Source organism: Euphorbia lathyris, chromosome 9, assembly GCF_963576675.1.
Source record: "Euphorbia lathyris chromosome 9, ddEupLath1.1, whole genome shotgun sequence".
NCBI lineage: Eukaryota > Viridiplantae > Streptophyta > Magnoliopsida > Malpighiales > Euphorbiaceae > Euphorbia > Euphorbia lathyris.
Genome location: NC_088918.1, coordinates 26,162,806 through 26,182,692, shown reverse-complemented (window position 1 = coordinate 26,182,692; position 19,887 = coordinate 26,162,806). Strand labels below are relative to the sequence as shown.

At 33.4% G+C, this 19,887-nt stretch overlaps 1 protein-coding gene and 1 non-coding gene across 2 annotated transcripts; both read left to right on the top strand.

The window, feature by feature from the left end:
- Positions 1 to 828: 828 nt before the first annotated feature.
- Positions 829 to 2,657, top strand: LOC136207454 (trihelix transcription factor GTL2). The gene is made up of 2 exons (XM_065998708.1): positions 829 to 1,262; positions 1,399 to 2,657. Exons 1-2 carry the CDS (start codon positions 916 to 918, stop codon positions 2,552 to 2,554), a joined length of 1,503 nt encoding a protein of 500 aa, XP_065854780.1. The 5' UTR covers positions 829 to 915; the 3' UTR covers positions 2,555 to 2,657.
- Positions 2,658 to 19,155: 16,498 nt separating this feature from the next.
- Positions 19,156 to 19,262, top strand: LOC136207633 (small nucleolar RNA R71). Its single transcript, XR_010676764.1, has one exon. It is a non-coding gene; the product is annotated as a small nucleolar RNA R71 (small nucleolar RNA).
- The last annotated feature ends 625 nt before the right edge of the window (positions 19,263 to 19,887 follow it).

The window sequence follows — 19,887 nt, the reverse complement described above, 5'->3', positions numbered from 1 at the left end:
GAGTCCCGGATCCTAATGAGGCGGGACCAGGGGCGGAGAGAGGGGGGCCCGGGCCCCTCTGGCTGTCGGAACTACCATGGCTACGAGTAGTTTCGACCTCCTGTCTCCACAAAATTTAAGGTTGTGGTGATTTCGGTCCGCTGTTTCCAAGAAATTTAACTCGGGTGCTATTTTAGTACCAAAAATTGGCCAAGGTCCCATTAAGTCCTTTCTAAATCCAAAAATTTCAATTTTTTAGGCCTGTTAGGCCCTCTCTAAGTCCAAATTTCTAATTTTTTTGGTCTGTTAGACCCTCATTAAATCCAAATTTCTAATTTTCTTTGGCTTGTTAGGCCTTTCTTAAATCTAAATTTCTATTTTTTTTCACTTATTAGACTCTCTCTAAATCCAAATTTTTTCTATTAAACACCGATTTAGTAAAAAAAAATTTTTTTACATATCACGTGTAAAATCGACCCCTCAATCTTGTATTCGCCATAGGGCGGGACCTAATAGATATGGGTATTACCCACTCCATCATTGACAAGCCTAAGTTGTGAGGAATTAAGACATCATCTAGCTCACAAGAGATAATAAAATCTCTATTCAATACATATGCTAGTATAAATCCTTGGATATATAATTTATGAAAATATAGTTATTACATAAACATTTGTTTGAGAGTTGTTAGATTGATTTTGATTGGAGAGTGAGTCCACTTTCCCTAGAAAACGAGTGTGTTTTCTGTTCCATGATAGGACAAACTCTTTGATAAATGAGAGAGAAAGGGAGAGAAGGTTGGTGTTGTAGTTTTCTGATTAAGATTCTATTTTATTTTATCAATTTACAGTACTGAATGAATTGTAGGAAAAAGGTAAACAAACTAGCTAAACAAACAGAACACACTCACACAAAACACACACTTCCTCAAAAAACATGTTTGAATCAGACCAATTCCACCAATTCATAGATTCAAGAACTACTCCTAATTCACTTCCTTTCCTCCTCTCTTTCCCCAATTCCAATTTCCACCCCTCTTCTTCTGCTTTCTCCACTTTTGATAATTCCTTCTCTTCTTCTTCTTCCCCCCATGTTTCATTGCATCCCAATTTCCTCCCCAAAATTGAACACAAAGAAGAAAATAACATGCTGCCTTTGAATTTGGGGGATGAAAGAGATAGATCAGTTGATCCATGGACTACTGATGAACTTCTTACCCTCTTCAGAATCAGATCTAGCATGGAAAATTGGTTCCCAGATTTCACTTGGGATCATGTTTCAAGGTACAATCTTTACTCTATTTTGTTCTTCAATTAGGGTTAATTAATTAATTTTAATAAAAAGGGATCATGTAATAATGAAAAATAAATGCTAATGATTTGGTTTGATTTGGTTTTTATATATTTATGGTGGGTACAGGAAGCTAGCAGAGTTTGGGTTTAAAAAAAGTGCTGAGATGTGCAAGGAGAAGTTTGAAGAAGAAAGTAGATACTTGAACAACATGAATACTACTCCTAATTTCATCAAAAATTACAGGGTTTTTGGTGAATTTGAAGATCTTTACCATAGTGATAATCAAAATCAAAATCCTCAAGCAGAAAAGGACAAAAAGATAGACAGCAGCCAAGAGGAACAAGACAAGAAGAAGAAGATAGAGAAAAATGAGAAATTGAAGAGGAAAAGAGACAAGATTTCTTCTTGTTCTACTTCTTCATCTTCATCATTTGAGATGTTTAAGGGGTTTTGTGAGGACATTATAAGCACAATTATAGGTCAGCAAGAACAAATGCATAATAAGCTTCTACAAGACATGGCAAAAAGAGACCAAGAGAAGATAGCTAGAGAAGAAGAATGGAAGAAGCAAGAATTGGATAGATTAGACAAAGAGCTTCAACTTAGAGCTGAAGAACAAGTTCTTGCAGGTGATAGACAAGCTACAATTATCAATTTCTTGAATAAATTCTCATCTAATTCTACTTCAATTTCATCTTCCTCTATTACTTCACAAAACCCTAATCCCAAATCAGATAAAGATTCAATCTTTATAGCACCCAAAGGAAAACCCCCAAATGATCAAAACCCTAATCCATCATCACAAAACCCTAGTAATAAGAAAAGGGAGGAAAAGGATGATCTTGGAAAGAGATGGCCAAAGGATGAGGTTTTAGCTTTGATAAATTTAAGGTGCAGTTTCTACAACAGTAGTAATGAAGATGAGATTAAGGAATCTGTAAAGGGGCCTTTGTGGGAGAGAATCTCAAAAGGGATGTTGGAATTGGGATATAGAAGAAATGCAAAGAGATGTAAAGAGAAATGGGAGAACATAAACAAGTATTTCAGAAAAACTAAGGATAATGTTAACAAGAAAAGATCAATGGATTCTAGGACATGTCCTTATTTTCATCAACTAAGCACTTTGTATAGTCAAGGAAAACTTCTTGCTGCTTCCTCAGATATTGGAGGAACAGGAACAGGAACAGGAACTCAATCAACTTCAACATTGGTTCCTCAAGCAGCTGAGAAAAATAATCTGGTTCATCATCAAGCTTCTTCAGGTTTTGAATTTGAATTCTAATTATTTTTTTTTATTTTTTTTGCAAATTCATCATTTTTGTGTGTTTTAATTATTTTGACATGATGATTAATAATTTTTAATAGATATAATGTTGATTTTATTTTTATTTATGTTGGAGGAGACATTAGATGTATGTGATTTTGTATTTTAGTGAACACCGACAAATTGAGGGACTAAAAATTAATTTTCTGATGAGATCTTAAAAATATATATTGGCTTTAAAAATGGTATTTATTCCATTAATTTTGTATTTTGTATGTGATTTTTTTTTTCTATATTGGGGAAAGATGTCCTGGTTGCCCTTTCACTGTTGTTGCCAAATACAACGAAACAATTTGAAAAAGAAATCAAAATCTTGGAATCTTTTTTCAGCAGAATAAAAAGGAACAATTATGATCTGGGTTTTTTTTTTCAATTTTCACAAATCAATTATGAAATAGAAACATATATCACATTTTTTTTAAAAAAATAAGGTTCAATTTGCTTCTATTACTACGAAATGGTACAAATTTATTCTATTTAACGTACATTTTGAATTGACTGTTTTGACAGTTATTTGATTGTCATATCGGATTACATATAAGTTTTTCAATAATAAATTGAAATAGTTTTATGCATTTTGGTAGGGTGTTTGTAACTTTGTTAACAACACGATAAAAAAATTTAGACACTTTGACAGTTTTTTGTGTGATTAATATATGTGATATACTTATAGTTAATATTTGGTAGTTTGATACATTAGATATAATTAATGTTTGGAATGTCTAATTTGACAATTAAATAATGGCCGGACATAACAATTAAGATTGACTTGAGTGGAAAGAGCATCTATTCGCTTAAGCTTGGTCTCGGGGTCGATTCCTAGTGTATACAGAAAATCTTTAATTGGGAGATAAGCCACCTAAAGGATTCTGAGTAATCAGAATATTTACAAAAAGAAAAAAAATAACAGTCAAACCATTCCGATTTGATAGATCTTTCTTGCAAATAAAAACTATAGGGTAATCTTCCAAAAAAAAAACTATAGGGTAAAATCTGAAAGTTATAAAAAAAACTCTATGTTAGATGTATTAATTATGTACCTAATTGTTAATTATTATTATTATTATTATTATTTGTATATAGATATTCTTGATTTGTCCATTTTTAGGTGATCTTTATTAATTATTGCTATAAGTTTATAAGTTCACAAAAAAAAAAAAAAGTAAATGTTGATGTCTGGTATTTAATGCATGCCAAATATACTTAATTTTATTATATATATATTTCCACAATATTGATCATTGAAAGAGGGCTTCTTTTTAGGGTGTAGAAATAAGATGAAATTCATATGGTTAAAGCTTAGATGAATAATAAATTATTCATCGATTTTTGTTACTGAATTCCTTTCTGTATAGTTCTAACTCGTTAATGACAATTAGCTAATAACACGATGGTAGAGTGGCAAAAGCTCCTCTTCTTTTAACTAAATTAAAGTTCAGTGTTTGATCTTCGCTTTTGGAAATGGAAAGAATTTCCTTGGCCAGTAATCCCATTTATAGAGGTGCAAACCATTTGTAAAAAGGAATAATAATCACTGTTGTCAAAATTTTACTAATTAAATCATTGATTTTTTTAAAACGAATTCATTGATCTTTTAAATAAATACATTAAGTCATTAGTTAATCATTAACTTTGATACATTAAATTTATAGCCTTTTAAATTGAGATATTAATTAAGCTTTTGATAATTTATTTCTTAACACATTAAGTCGGTCTCGAATGATCCAGTTATGCGTATGATTCAAACTTCATTTAGCGCAAATAAAACTGCTAACATGTCACTATTTTAACATATTAATTGACATATAAATTGTTACTCCAAATAATTTATTAACTGTTTTATTTTAGAGGAATAATGATATGCTTACAGTTTTACGCATGCAAAATGGAGTTTGAATTGATCTTATAATTAGTTTGTCTAATAAGGTTTAATGTGTTAAAAAATTGATTAAAAACTTAATATATCATATCCGTTTAAAAGATTAGAGGCTTAATATATTAAAAAATAATAAATTGAGTGTTTAATATATTTATTTAAAAGATTAAACTTATTTTTTTAAAGAAAATATAATAATAATAAGTTGTTAATCTTTCAAATAAATATATTATCAACTTAATCATTAAAAAAATAATTGATTAAGATTTCAAATATGTGGTTTGCCTTTTTTTTTTTTTTTTGAAGATATTGCCTATATTATATATAGGTTTTTTTCTATAATTATATATGATAAATTATATAAATTCTTTAGACATGAAAAATTAATCAACATGGAATTAATGAATATAGGCATGTTGAATATTATAATTTTTCCTTTGTACTTGGGTAATTAATTAGGAGGAATTAGAAATCAGAAACATAATATATATATATATATATATATATATATATATATATATATATATATATCAGAAAAATGGTTTAAATAAATAAATAAATATAAAATTGTAATTTTATGAAAAAATAGATAATGCAGGAAGACTGAGGAGACTGACAAATTGAGTAAGCTAAATTACAAAAGCTACAACGACAATACAGAAATTTGACATAATTTGTCTGTTGGGAATGGGTCCCGCCACATGACTACTTTGTTACACACCATACATAACCTAAATTTATGTCTTCAATTTTTTTTTTTAGGGGAATATGTATTTCTACATATTTATGGTTCAAAATTGTGCTAAATTTATATTTTATAGGTCTGATTTTTTTTGGATGAGAATGATACGATTTCATTAGATGATAATAAGATTGATAGTACAGCATCAAAATGAAAATAGTAAGGAATGAAACCTCATATACATATAAGTTAATCCTATTACATGATCCACAAAGGCAAGAAAAATACTATAAAAAGCAAAAAAAGCCATGAAAGGTACATCTAAAATAGAAGACCATTGAAACATATCTTTATCGTAACCCCAGAATCGCAGCAGAGCAACTGTAGTCCAATCTTCATCCTTGAACCCATTCTGAAACACCGGATCTAAGTCCATTCTTTTGCAACCACGTAGATCCAGTGATCTACGGATAAGATCTACCTTTTATGCACTTGCTACAACAAAAAAAGGTTACAAAAACAAAGATTTTAACGAACAGATGCACGTCAAACGGATCCAGAGATCGGATAAAATATGTCAGATCTAACCAAAATAAAATGATACAAGCAAAAGGAAAACAACTAATACAATAGAAAAATAAGAAGGGAGGAGGAGATAGAATTAGACCTTGCCATGGACCGATGAGCCCGTCCGCCCGGCCCGAGCCCAAGCCCATTTAGCCGGGCCTGGACACATAAAATTAGTGTCAGGCCCGACCCGACCCAAGCCCGATTAAGCCCGCCTAGTAAATGGACGGGCCTGGGCTATGTCAATACCTAGCGGGCCTGGTCCGGCCCGACCCGTTATATATATATATATTTATTTATAAATTTAATTATATAAATTTTAGATAGCTATATTTTATTGTTATGTTGTAATTTTAGATAGTTATTTTTTATTATTATGTTGTAATTTTATTTCGAACTTAACTATTAGTTTGCTATATTTTTCTAAGACTTATTAACTATTATGTTTATTATTTTTTATTTAAAAAAATTTAGTATTTTATTTTAATTGATTTTTTTAAATATAGATATGGGCTTGGGTGGGCGGTCTTGGGATTCCTTGTTTAGGCCCGAGCCCGAGCCCGAGCCCGAATCTAATTAGTGTGGGCTTGGGCTGGGCTTGGGTTTATCAGGTTTTATCACAGGTCCGACAGGCCCGGCCCGAGCCCGACCCATCCCGGCCCATGCCGAGGTCTAGATAGAATTAAACTTGGACTTTGCTGTGAGATCTGGGCAAAACCGGATATTTTCCAAAAAAAAGGGAAGGCGAGAGGCGTCGGGTGCAGGAAAGGGGGGAGAAGAGGGGTGGTGGGCGGCGGATCTAGGGAAGGAAAGGAAAAGAAGAAAGTAGAGGAATCTAAAGAGAAGGAAGACCTTCTCTCACTAGATTCTCAAGGTCTAAAGGTTAAAGAAGATGGTCTGATTATTAGTAAAGCGAGAATATTTAGTAATTAATAATTATTTTAATTTAAAAATAGTACATGATATACGAATTAAAATTGATTTAAGTGGTTAATTATCTTAAAATGTTTGAACTAGTGTTCTGATTTCGAGTTTAAATTAAGAAATATCTCATCTAAAAAATATCAGACGAATCTCAAATCGACAATCAAGCAAAATTTATATAAAAATAACTCAAAATATACATGTTAATTTTGATTACATCATGAATAGGATTATTACATTAACAAGGATATTAGAAAGGAGTGAACTAATATAACAAAATCAAAATTAAACTACAAAACTTAATCTAATTTTAGCTCATTCAACAACGTATGACATTTTTAGAGAAAAAATAAAAATAAAAATAAAAAAAAGCTTTTAGTTATCAATTTGTAATTAGAAAAATGTATTTTTTTTTAAAGAGGGTATGTGTTTGGCACAATCAGTAAAAAAAATGATTAATCAATTGTCATGTTATCAAGTTAACATGTCACACCATTAAAAATCAATATTTCATTTATATCACTATCGTAAAGTCAACAAATGTATCATATCATCAGTTTATCACATCATTAAGAACTAACACCATTAGTCAAACTCATTTTCTTTTCTAATTGTAAGCACATATTCTCTTTTTAGGATGACAATGGATATGAATTTCACAGGTATTCAACATTACTTGATCCTAAAAGGTATTTGATGATTATGTGATCTAAAAAATTATCCATGGCGGGTATGAGATTACCCTCGTGGTGCCCTATATCTCCTTTGTATTTGGACACGTACATTTTGTTCTCTTGAAAGTTGATGAAACACTAAATAAAAAGTTAGAAGAAGTTGGACATATGGACTAGTGAGACGCCTTATATAAAAATCATAACCGTCAGGACATGTGTCTTAGTCATATGGCCGGATTCTAAATATACGTTCCTAATCTCTAAGAAGAGCTCCAAGTTACGCTAAAAGGAGATAAGCAGGGGCGGATGTAGGGGGTCAAAGAGGGCATTTGTCTCCCCCCCCCCCCCCCCCCCCCCTTCATCCCATTAAAAATAAGGGTTAAAGTGCAAAAATACCTCTAATATTTTGGGTCAGGAGCAATTTTATCCCTAACGTCTAAAATGGTACAATTTTATCCCTAATGTTGGAAGCCAAGAGCAATTTTACACCTAATGTTGATAAATTGGGTCAATTTGAGAAATAATTCATCAAACTGTCTTCTCGGTCATGAATAATAGTGTCTGAAATTGATCCAATTTATCAACGTTAGAGGTAAAATTGGTGCAAAATTACAAAATTGATATGCAATTGGTGCAAAATAAAGAAAAAAATGACTGTATTTTATAATAGTGTCTGAAATTGATCCAATTTATCAACGTTAGGTATAAAATTGCTATTGGCTACAAACATTAGGGGTAAAATTGCATCATTTTAGATGTTATGGGTAAAATTGCACCTGACCCAAAACGTTAGGGATATTTGATGCGTAACAACCCGAGAATCCCGTAAATGGATGATTACGAGTCGGAAACATTATAATTTACGTTTTTTATCAAAAAAATCATGAAAATAATGCATGACAATTGAACGATTTTGCATTTTTTGTCACCAAAAATTGAACAATTTTACATTTTTTGTCATAAAAAATTGAACAATTTTACATTTTTTGTCTAAAAATTTTTTACGTAGAATTTTGCCCCCCGCTCCCTCAAATCCTGGATTCGCCACTGGAGATAAGCACAAAAACGTATGGATATGTGGGCCAACCAAGTATTGACACATGGAGATCTACACATTAGTAGGTACTTTTCACTTACATCTATAAATAGTCATTCCCAAAAAAGAACAAGGTACACAATCATTCTGACTTCACTTTGCTTTCTAAGTTATTCTTACTTCACTTTCCATAGCATCACTGACTTAAGTATAGGAGAAAGGACGTTGTACACCGATCCCTCTCTAACAGTTTGTTGTTTCCTTCTCAGATGAATCTGATTCAGCCTATCAAGCCTATATTATAGATTGAGAGACATCAAGTGGTGCGGTTAACATAGAACTTTCAGCACAATATGACTTAGATGAAAAGTTTTGTGCTTCAACATGTCATTCTGTCAGTTTCAGATATTCCGAGCACTTCAATCACTCAGACCATAAATCGTAGCCTCATCGATGCTAGTGACAATTCGCCGGAGCCATTACATATAACTCCAGCATTGGATCAGAAATTTGAAGTCTGCTTAGGATCTCTGGATCATAAGTATAGAATAATTTTATGGACGAGATTACAAAAAGTTCATATACAATATGGGCTCCGTTCAGGAATCTATGAACATCTTGAGAGTAGAGCATGCTATGAAAATGGAGATAATGTGAGTTGAACTAAAAGAAGCAAATGATGTAAATGAGGCACGCAAACATGTCGATAGACATGCCTCCATGGCATGTTCTGTCGGATACCGATAAAAAAAGGACTATATGACTTGTGTATCAAAGGCATAAATATTCTAATTGATTCGACTGTAAGATATGGCATCTATTACTATTGGATGCGGCGGTAGGGTACCATCAAATTCTAATGAATCCGAACGACCAGGTCAAAACAAGCTTTAAAACTCATGAAGGTGCTTATGCTTATAACATAATGCCTTTTGGTCTGAAGAATGCATGGGCTACTTACCAGGGACTAGCAAATAAAATCTTCAAAGCTATCATTAGAGACAAGATGGAGATATATGTTATGACATGATTGTTAAGAGTCAAACAATGGAACAACATGCTTTAGACCTAACTACGATCTTCGCTACCTTACAGGATCATAATCTCAAAGTAAACTCGAAGAAATGCCCTTTCAGTGTTTTTCTAGAAACGTTTATGGGTTCATGATTTCCTAGAGAGGTATTGAAGCTAATCTAGGTAAAATCTAGACTATTATCAACATGGAGCCACCAAAGATGTATGACCTTTTACAAAAGTCTCGAAAAGGGCCAAAGATTTCAACTGGACAGAATGCCAAATGTCCTTTTAGCAGTTAAAGGTTTTCCTGACTTCTCCACCAGTGCTAAGGAAACATTTTCCTGATGAGACTGTATACTTATATGTTAGTGTGGCAACAGATTATGTTGGTATGGTCTTGATTAGATCCAACTTATGAATTTTGATTAATCAATTTAATCACAGTAAATATAAATGATTAATTATATTCGATTTGGGATTTGGTTCATCTCCAACAAGCATTAAGATTCATAAATTAGTTCTCAAATTGATAAACATCTTGATTAGGTTAACCGGATTGCCACATAATTAAGATTAAGATCCGCTTTTAGCCTTAGTTAAGGAAGTTTTAGTCCATTAGATTAAAACTTACTTTAAAAAGATAGAAAATGCAGTTTGTAGTAATAAAAGTAAAATAAGAATTGGAAGAAACCGTAGTGACGATTGCCAAATGGAACTCCTTCGATGAAGTGAAAAACTTACTTTTATGGGATTGAACTCTTATACAAACAACACTTTATAATAGAAATTATAACAATACATAAATTGTTAATTCTTAAAGAAAAGAGCCAGTAAACTAACAATACATGGTGAGAAATCATACATGCTCCCAAAAACCAAGTCTACTGTTTTATCTTATATTGTTTTCTATAATAGTATATAAATGCCAAAAAAAAAATTGTTTTCATTAGTAAAGTTCATTTTTATGAGCGATTTATCCTATATTCATGTGCACAACTTGATATAAAGTCGTTATATCTGTATCATAACATCTGGGAATAGAGAAATAAAAAAACACAATTAAAACCCGTGAAATGACATAAAATAAACAAAACGTAAAAATTGAAGAACTGATTCAAAACTCGTGAATCACCATCAGAATTTTATTTTTTATAAAACCGATGATTCATAATAGAGGTATATGGATACAATTGAAGTCTTAAACAAACTAAAAGACTTTAGTTTGGTGATCAAACCTATGATTTCTAACTTTTAAACCCTAATTCTCTTATCAAACGTGTCTTCCTAGTTTACAAAAGCGTCAAAAACAGAAAAGGAATGCAAGAAGGTGACTAATTGTAAATAACCCTTAACCTAAATTCGTCACCTCTATTTATAGAAAAACAAAGACCAATTAAATGGAATTAAAACCCATTACATCTCCTAAAATCATTTCATATTCGAAAATGGATTAATTTATGGTGATTTTGTAATAATGAAGCTGATTAGATAGGTTCAAAATGGGTAGGAAAATTCGAAATTTGAATTTCTTCCTATACCGTGCGGACTGTGCTACAACATGGCATAGTCTTGATAGAGCGTGAACTAAATTTTTTTACGTCAGGTCATAACTTTATCGTCGGATATCGGAATCATGTATGGTTAATTGCATTGAAACTCTTAAGACTAGTAAATAAGACCTCTAAAACTAATTATAGATCAAAAAAAAAAGCCAACTTTTGATATTGAATCCAAGTTTGATTAAAACTTTGATAGATTATAACTTTTTCGTTAAACCTCCGATTGAGACGTTTCACATGATATTGGAAAGCCCATGGAAAGTACCACGAGTCTCGTTAATATTCTAGGGCTTAAATTCTCTCCAATAAAAAAGATTGACTTTTGAATTTCCACGATTGATTTTTTTTTTCCCTATGATTTTTGACTTCCGTCCAAATGCATTCAGAAATGTTGATGGGTCTATTATCCAAGGTTCCGGCTATGTAGGCATTGGGGCTATTTTGCGTGACTAGAGAGGAACTTTTCCTAAAAAGAAAGGGAATGTTGTGGGCTTAATTGGGCCTTTTTTCAAAATAAGATCCAGCCCGCTCCAATAATCCATGCGACGGATTATTTGTTCTTTGTAATTCCCAAAAGGACTTAACTGTTCAAAATTTTATGGCTTAAAGCACTATTTTTCCCTGATCTATCTAAAATTTTGTTATTTGATCCTGACCTATTATTTGGTCATATTTGACCCCTGATCTATCTCAAATTGGTAAACTTTCACCAAATTTAGATTCAAACTTAACTGAATCATATCTCATTGATAAGTAACGATATTTTGACACTTGAACTTAATAGATTTTAGTTTAGGATTTGTTTTTATGTTTTTTGAATCTAATTAATTATTTCCACATAGTGTGGAAAAAAAACTTTAAGAAATATCATGTTTCAAGTTTAAGTGTCAAAATATCGTTACTTATCAATGAGATAACGATAAATTGGGTGAAATTTTACCAAATGGGATAGGTCCAGGGCCAAGTATGACCAAATAATAGGTCATGGGCTAAATGACATAATTTTGGATAGGTCAGAGACCAAATAATGCTTTAAGCCAAATTCTATCATGTGGCCTCTAATCTATTATTCGATCATATTTAGCTTAGTGAAATTTTATCCAATTTAGATGGAAACTTGACAAAACCATTCTCTCTCCTCATATGCAATGATATTTTGATATATGAGCTTCACACGCACACATCTTGAAGTTTATTTGTCACATAAATTCTCTTTATGTCAAAAGAATTAATTAGATTAAAAGAGAAAAACAAATTTCTAAACTAAAATTTATCAAATTTAAGTATCAAATTATCGTCACGTGCTAATAGAACAATAATTATGTCAAGTCTCCATTTAAATTGAGTGTGCACCAATTGGGATAAATCAAGGACCAAATGTGATCAAATAATAAAATTTTAGATAGATCGAGGACCAAATAATGGTTTAATCCTTTCAAAAATTATTCTCAAACATTTAATTTCGAATTTTTAAACTACATACTTATATTTCCAAACAGAGTAAACTACATTCATTTTTTTTTTTGGTAGAAACATTCATTTTTTTTTTTAATCTGTCCTTAATTTAATCATTTGTAACAAATCCAAAAATACTCTTATTTATAAATAATTCTAAATGAATTTTTATTTATAAATAAAATTTTCATATTTTATATTTATTAGTTTCAAAGTGGCTTTTAGCATTGCATGAAATTATTCGTAAATGAATTCTATATTTTACATTTTTTTTTGTTTGAAGTGTGTTCTACCATTTTTTTTAAAATCAATACAACTGAATTATACATTTGTGATGAATTTGAAGTTAACTTTTCTGCTTCATTTTTTCTGAAATGGACCTTCTATTGGACTTTAGATTAAACATGTCCCTTCCTTAATGGGCCTGGCCCAAATCAAACTCGGACTGAATTAGTGGATCTGGACTGTTTCAGAGCTAGACTGGGTGTTGGATTATTTTGGACCCGAATTGGACTTTGGACTATCCTCATAATGAAATGAATTGGTCACTTAATAAAAATATTTCCAAATAGAATGTGGGCCATGATCCGGATTTTCAGGAATATAAAAGTAGCTTTCGGATTTAAAATGAGAATCTTCGGATACCTTCGATATTAACGAGCAGACCTTCGGGTTTGCCACATTTTATTTTCCTGTAAAAAGAGAAAAATTAAGATAGTTAGAAAAACTTGTAAAGTGTAAATTATACATCTATATTAATGAATTTTATTGTTTAACGTTCAATTTATGTTCATTGGTCTATATTTTTTTGTTTATTTATTTATTTGTTACAAATTATCCTTTACGCGACCGGGCGTGCTGCAACCTAGGGATCACCAGGCAGCTCTTTCGCTCTATAGGGATCGGGGGGGCATAGCACAATTCTTCTTGGAGGAGGTTTGGTTTGCCCAGGTAACTGATCCCGCCATAATGTAGTCCTACCTATTAAAGCATCGGCAACCGAAGTCGAGCATACATACGACGATCTTCATGCGTGAATAGCCGGAAGGAAAGAAAGGGCGGTAGATGATAATGAAAAAAAAAGGGCGCCGCGTCTGGACAGGCAGGCGGAATAGATGAGCGAAAGGTGCCATGGAATGAGGAATATCCGGCCTTTTCCACCAAAAATCTGAAAAAGACCTATAAAAGGGATAGTCGCTTAGCGGGTATCAGTAGTGCTCACCTGGATCCTGAATGATCTTTGGTCATTCACTGTTAGATCCAAACTTATTAGGATCATGTGGTGGAGATGCAAATAATCCTAAGACTTAAATTTAATAAGTTTGGATATAACGGTGAATCAGGATCCATGTGAGCACTACTGTAGCTGATATATACATTAATGGCCTCTACTACTTCTTTCTAATTTATCGCTATATATTTTATATACTAACTTTAGCATAGAAGTTTCCACTCGGAGGCCAGTCCCAACGTAGCTATCCACGTAGAAATACTCTTTTTGGACGCATCCGATCACACGTGATTGGCTAACCTTCATGAAATTGTCTTTATTATAAATATTAATGATATATATGTGAATTGATTTATCCAACTAATTAAACTATATAAAGTAAAGAATGATGGCAATAGTAAAAACAAATACCTCATTAACAGGTAGTGTGAGTTATGACAACTATAAATAAAAAAGAAGTGATGATTAAGTCGTTGAATGAATTTACATATTTAATTAAATAAGAAGTTATGTTTTCGGTAAATGAGACACACACATACACGTTTGCTTTATGTGCTAACATTAATCTATTACCTACTTTTATTTAATTACATGTCAACAATATGGTTCATTTTTAGCACTCTCCTTTCCCCTTCCACTATAATATAATACTTATCCGATTCAAAAATATATTTGGATTATTATTGAATTATTAAACCGAGATGTATATAAGAATGTATAATACGACATAAATTGTTGTAAAAAATAAAATGTGACATACATTGACATGCATTATCAACTTAGCATTAATTATATATTATAATGATTATAAACATATATTGATATTTGATGTGTTACTTTACGATCTTTCTCTATTAAAAATGATTAGTTAGTGCCTTTTGCTCTTGCATCAGTCCACCAAGAATTTTGAATTGTGTGAGCTGGAACTATCGGGGTCAGGGCAACCCCTGGATAGTTCAAGCGGGGGGAGAGTTATTGAAGGCTGATAGTCTGCGTATAGTTTTCTTGATTGGACTCTTATTGACAAAAATAAAATTGAAGCTCTTCGTCGGAAGTTTCAAATTGCTGGTGTTTTTCTGTGGATTGTGTTGGAAGAAGTGGAGCTCTTGCAATGTTTTGGAAGGTTGATTGTGACATGGTGGTTGCTGGTTTCTCTCAAAATCATACTGATTTAATTGTCAAAAATAATGTTAAGGGAGACTGGAGATTTGTACGCTTTTATGGGTATGCTGATCGATCCAAACAGAGAGAAAGTTGGAATCTTCTAAGCTCTATTGTGTCGGGTTTGTCTCTACCTTGGATTATAGCTGGTGACTTTGACTGCATTCTTTGATTAGAGGAGAAGCATGGTGGGGCCCTATATCCAAATTACCTTATTACGAATGTTACTGTTTAGGCTTTGTTAGACGAGCTTCATATTTCAGGATCAAATTTTACTTAGGAGCGCAGCAGTGGCACAAATTTTTGGGTTCGTGAAAAGCTTGACAAGAGATTCGCTTCCACTGAATGGTTTGCTCAGTTCCCTGCATACAAACTTCAAGCAGTAGTCTCGCCTTATTCAGACCATTGGCCTCTAGTTTTAAAGCTGGAAGTGCAGCAGCAAGGTGAGCGTCAGAAAAGGTTGTTCATGTTCGAAGTGGCTTGGACCTTGGAACACGACTTTGTGAAGATGGTTAGGGATCAGTGGACTAATGGGGGGGGAGATAATTCAGTCAGCTCTAAATTGGCTGCCTGTGCTTCAAACATGGAACAACGGGGCAAAAATTTCCAAACTATGATTACTAAGGATATCAGTCAATACAAGCATATATTGGTCAGTCTGAATGACAAAGAGGATAGAGGATCAATGGCAAAGTTCTTTGAGGTTAATATGAAGCTTAATCATGCTCTAGAGCTGGAAGAAACTTATTGGAAGCAGTGCTTTAAAGCATTTTGGCTCAAAGGAGGAGATCAAAACTCCAAATTTTTTCATGCTTGCGTTATTATTGGGAAGACATGGTCGGTTATTGATAAGCTCCAGTACATAAACGGGTTGGTGACTGAGGATTCACATGCTATGGGTACTATTGTTTTAGTTTATTTTTATAATTTATTTACTAGTTCGACGGTTTTGAATTATGATATAATGAATGTTCTTGCTAGTTTTATGACTGAAGACATGAATAATATGCTTATAGCTCCTTTTCACTATAATGAAGTTAAGTATGTTGTCTTTCAGATGCATCTAGATATATCTCCTGGACCGGATGGCTTGAGTCCTGGTTTCTTTCAAAAAAATTATAACCATATCGATCTAGAGATTTTTCATGCTTGTAACGGGTGATTAGGTGAGTAATACTTTTCATGCTAATTTGAATGACCTATTATTGTGCTTATTCTCAAGTGTGACAATCCTGAGAAGATGACATATTTAAGGTCTATCTCCTTTTGCAATGTTCTCTATAAAATTATTGCTAAAGTTATTGCAAATAGGCTTAAGCTTGTCCTTCTGGATATTATTTCTGAAAGTCAATCTGTTTTTGTGCCTAGAAGGTCATTGATTGATAATGTCCAAATTCAGTTTGAATATATTCACTATATGAAAAGGAAGAATAAGGGCCTAAAGGGGGATGTAGCTCTTAAAATTGATATTAGTAAGGCGTATGACATGGTGGACTGGGGTATTTTGGAGGTTGTTCTTATCAAGATGGGTTTCAGTGTTCAATGGATTTAATGGTTATTACTTTGTGTTACTACTGTCTCTTACAATGTGTCTTTGAATGGGGAATTTATTGACCCTATCAATCTTGGCAGAGGCCTGAGGCAAGGAAACCCGCTTTCGCCTTATTTGTTTATTCTTTATGCTGAAGTTCTGTCTCGGTTACAGGTCCAGGAAGAAAGTAATGGTAGTATTAAGTGGTGTTGGGTTACTCGATTTGCTCCTAGAGTCTCCCATCTCCTATTTACTGATGACAGTTTCTTATTTTTTTAGGCTACGGTCGTCGAAAGCCAGGTTGTTGCTGATATCCTCTTGCAGTATGAGCTGGTCTCAGGACAAGCTATCAACCTTAGTAAGTTTGAGATATGTTTTTGCTCTAATGTTTCTTTTGCAGTCAGGAATGATATTTTTTCTAAAGGCCTTCGCTGACGAGTTGGAAATGTTGGTCCCGTGTAACGTAGTAGGATTAGTTCCAAAGGGGGGGGGGTTAGGAACTAATGTAACTTTTTCGCTTAATAATGCTGACTTAATTAAATGTTTAACAATTTAACTCAGCTTTAGGTCAGCAAAGCTGAGTGAGGTGTGAGACAGCTTTAATCAGATACTGAATAGAGCTGTTTCAATTGTGAGTTGGGAAATAACACTTTAAGTTAGCTTCCGACTCAGCACTCTGATTATTCAGCGTCGGCTTATACAAATTATTTACTGAGCAATTTTAAGCAAGCAACACATACATACATATATATCAAGAGAAAGAGTTAGAGATTACTCAGCAGACTTATCCTGGTTCGGCCTCACCGCCTACGTCCAGTCCCCGGAATCCTTCCGAGCTTTTTCAATCCTCTACTGAGCTCTTTAAAGGTAGAGCACAAACCTTTTACAATAGCAACTGAGTATGCAAGAGTATTGTCCTCTATTCGTCTACTCAATCCTATTTACCACTGAATACTATAACCGAGTATTCAGATTTTCTCTACCACTGAGTACTATAACCGAGTACTCAGCTTCACTCTTCTAATCTTTACAATTGATACAACAGTTTGTTCTCACTCAAAAGAAGAACACTTTAGATGAATAAAATTCACTCTAGACTTTTACACAATGATTGGAGTTTGGTGTAAGAGCTTGCTTTGTTTCTTTTCAGACAGCTTTTATTTTGGAATTTTCACTCAGTGAAGAATAGCTTTTCTGTCTGTATCTTGTATGTGTCTTATGTATGATCCAAGTGATGGACTTGTCTATTTATAGTGAGTTCTGAAGCTTCAATGATTTGAAAATCCGACATAGCCGTTGTGTGAAGAACAGTCTTCTTTGTAATCACATAGTCAGTTTCCAGAACCGCAGGACAATCCTGTTTTCTGATTTGCGCAGGAGCCAGGCTTGCCAGATTCATCTTCTTGCACCAGGTTTGTCTTCTTGCGCCAGGTTTGTCTTCTTGCCAAAAGTCAGACGGTCCATGCATCTCGAAAAGGTCTTTAAAATGGATTTCCAAGAATTCTGATTTGTGTCAGACCTTGTCTGTCAAGTTGACGGATCATTGACGCTGACTTGGTTGTTGCTCAGCTTGACTCAGCGACTTCGCCTTCAAGCTTTTCTGAAGAAGACATTTCTTTCGTAAGGAAGAGTTGCATTTCACTCAGCTTCTGCTGTGTGTCTTGCTCATGCTGACTTTGTTCTGTCTTTCTTTTATAAGCTTCCAGTTCCTGTTCTCGTTAGTCAACTTACTCAACATTGAACAAACTTATTAGTACAATTAAATCAAAGCACTTAAATTTAATTGTTTTAATCATGGGAATAATTTTATCAAATCAAAATCATGTGGAAAGGTGTTTCAACAAACTCCCCCATTTTGATGTTGGCAAAAGTATTCAATTAAGGAACTCACTGTTGAGTGTCCCCATGATGGTTGACCTTTTCAATGTTTCTGAAAATACTCCCCCGTAAGGGTTGGATCTACTGACTTAGTTTAACTCTGAACCTTCTAAGATTTAATCGAAGTGAGCCTAAGGTCAGCCTTTGGAAGTAGGTCAAATACTTGGAACATTTAGTCATTTACTCAGTTTTGATACTTAGTTAAGTCCAGGTATCAGAGTTGGGTTCATTTATCAGAGTTGAGGTATACTGAGTATAGTTTACTTGTTTATGTTCATAAGTTTTAAGTTGTTGTTCAATGAGTAGTTACATGAGACAGATCAACATATAAACACAACAAGTAAGCATCGCATATATAAAGACAGTTTGAAGAAAAAATTCTTATATATTAGATATACTCAGTTCAACAAGAATCATGTCATATGAGAAACACAAGTTACAAGCTGAGACTATTGCTAGTTCTATTTCTTGAGATTGACTTGAACTTGGTTCGACTTAGGTTTGGTTTGGCTCGGCTTAGTTGTTCTTTGTTGCTGAGTTTGGTTGCCTGGGATAGCAGAAGTTGAGCCAGGAGGCTTCTGTTGAGTTTCGACGGCTGGCTGCTTAGCTTTATCTCATTCATACCTTCGTAGTCAATGTCTCTCTGGATCGGATCATTAGGATCGCATGGTGCCATAAATTTATCAATTTTGTGCGATAAGGCAGAAAATTGGGCTTGTAACATTGCTACAGGATCAAGATTCATTATACCTTTAACCGATGATGTACATGAGGATGATGGTTTCGCCGTTGGTATATGTCCACGCTCTGCGGGCCACATACTGCTGTTGATTGCCATTTCCTCCAAAAGTTCTCTTGCTTGGGCGGATGTCTTTTTCATAAATAATCCTCCAGACATAGCATCTAATGAACCTCTAGTCGTAGGATTTAATCCATTATAGAATGTCTGCATTAAAAGTGCATCTGGCAATTGGTGGTGTGGGCATAAACGTTGAAGTTCTTTAAAACGTTCCCAAGCTTCATAAAGAGTTTCATTATCATTTTGTGTGAAAGATGTCAACTCTTTGATGACTCTTGCGGTTTTTGCTAAGGGAAAATATTTTTGTAAAAATGCTTGGGCTAATTGGTCCCAAGTTTCAAATGTTGCAGCAGGCATAGAAGTTAACCAAATTTTTGCCTTATCCTTCAAATTGAAAGGAAAGAGGCGAAGTTTGATTGCTTCGGCTGTTACATCAGTAATTTTAAAAGTGTCACAAATTTCTAAGAAATTTGTCAAATGTGCATTAGGGTTTTCGTTAGGCAATCCGTAAAACGTTACGTTGTTTTGCAACATATTAAGCAAAGCAGGCTTAATTTCAAATTGATTTGTGTTTATACGGGGTCTAACTACACTATTAGTTACACCGGCCATTCCTGGCCTAGCATAATCCATAAGTGTCGGTGGATCGGTCATGATTTCTGGCTGGTCTACTTTAGTTTTTAAGAGTGTTTTGTCTTTGTTTTTGTTGTTTTTCTTGTTTTTCTTGTTTTTCTTAAGTGTTCTTTCAATTTCTGGATCAAAAGGATCTGGTGGCGTGCCCGAATTTCGTGAACTGCGCATCAACTTGAAATTGTAACACGAGCCAAACTACCTTCAAAACAAAATTGAAAGCAAATATGTTATAAAACTGAAAATAAATAAAATATAAAAGTTGTATAAA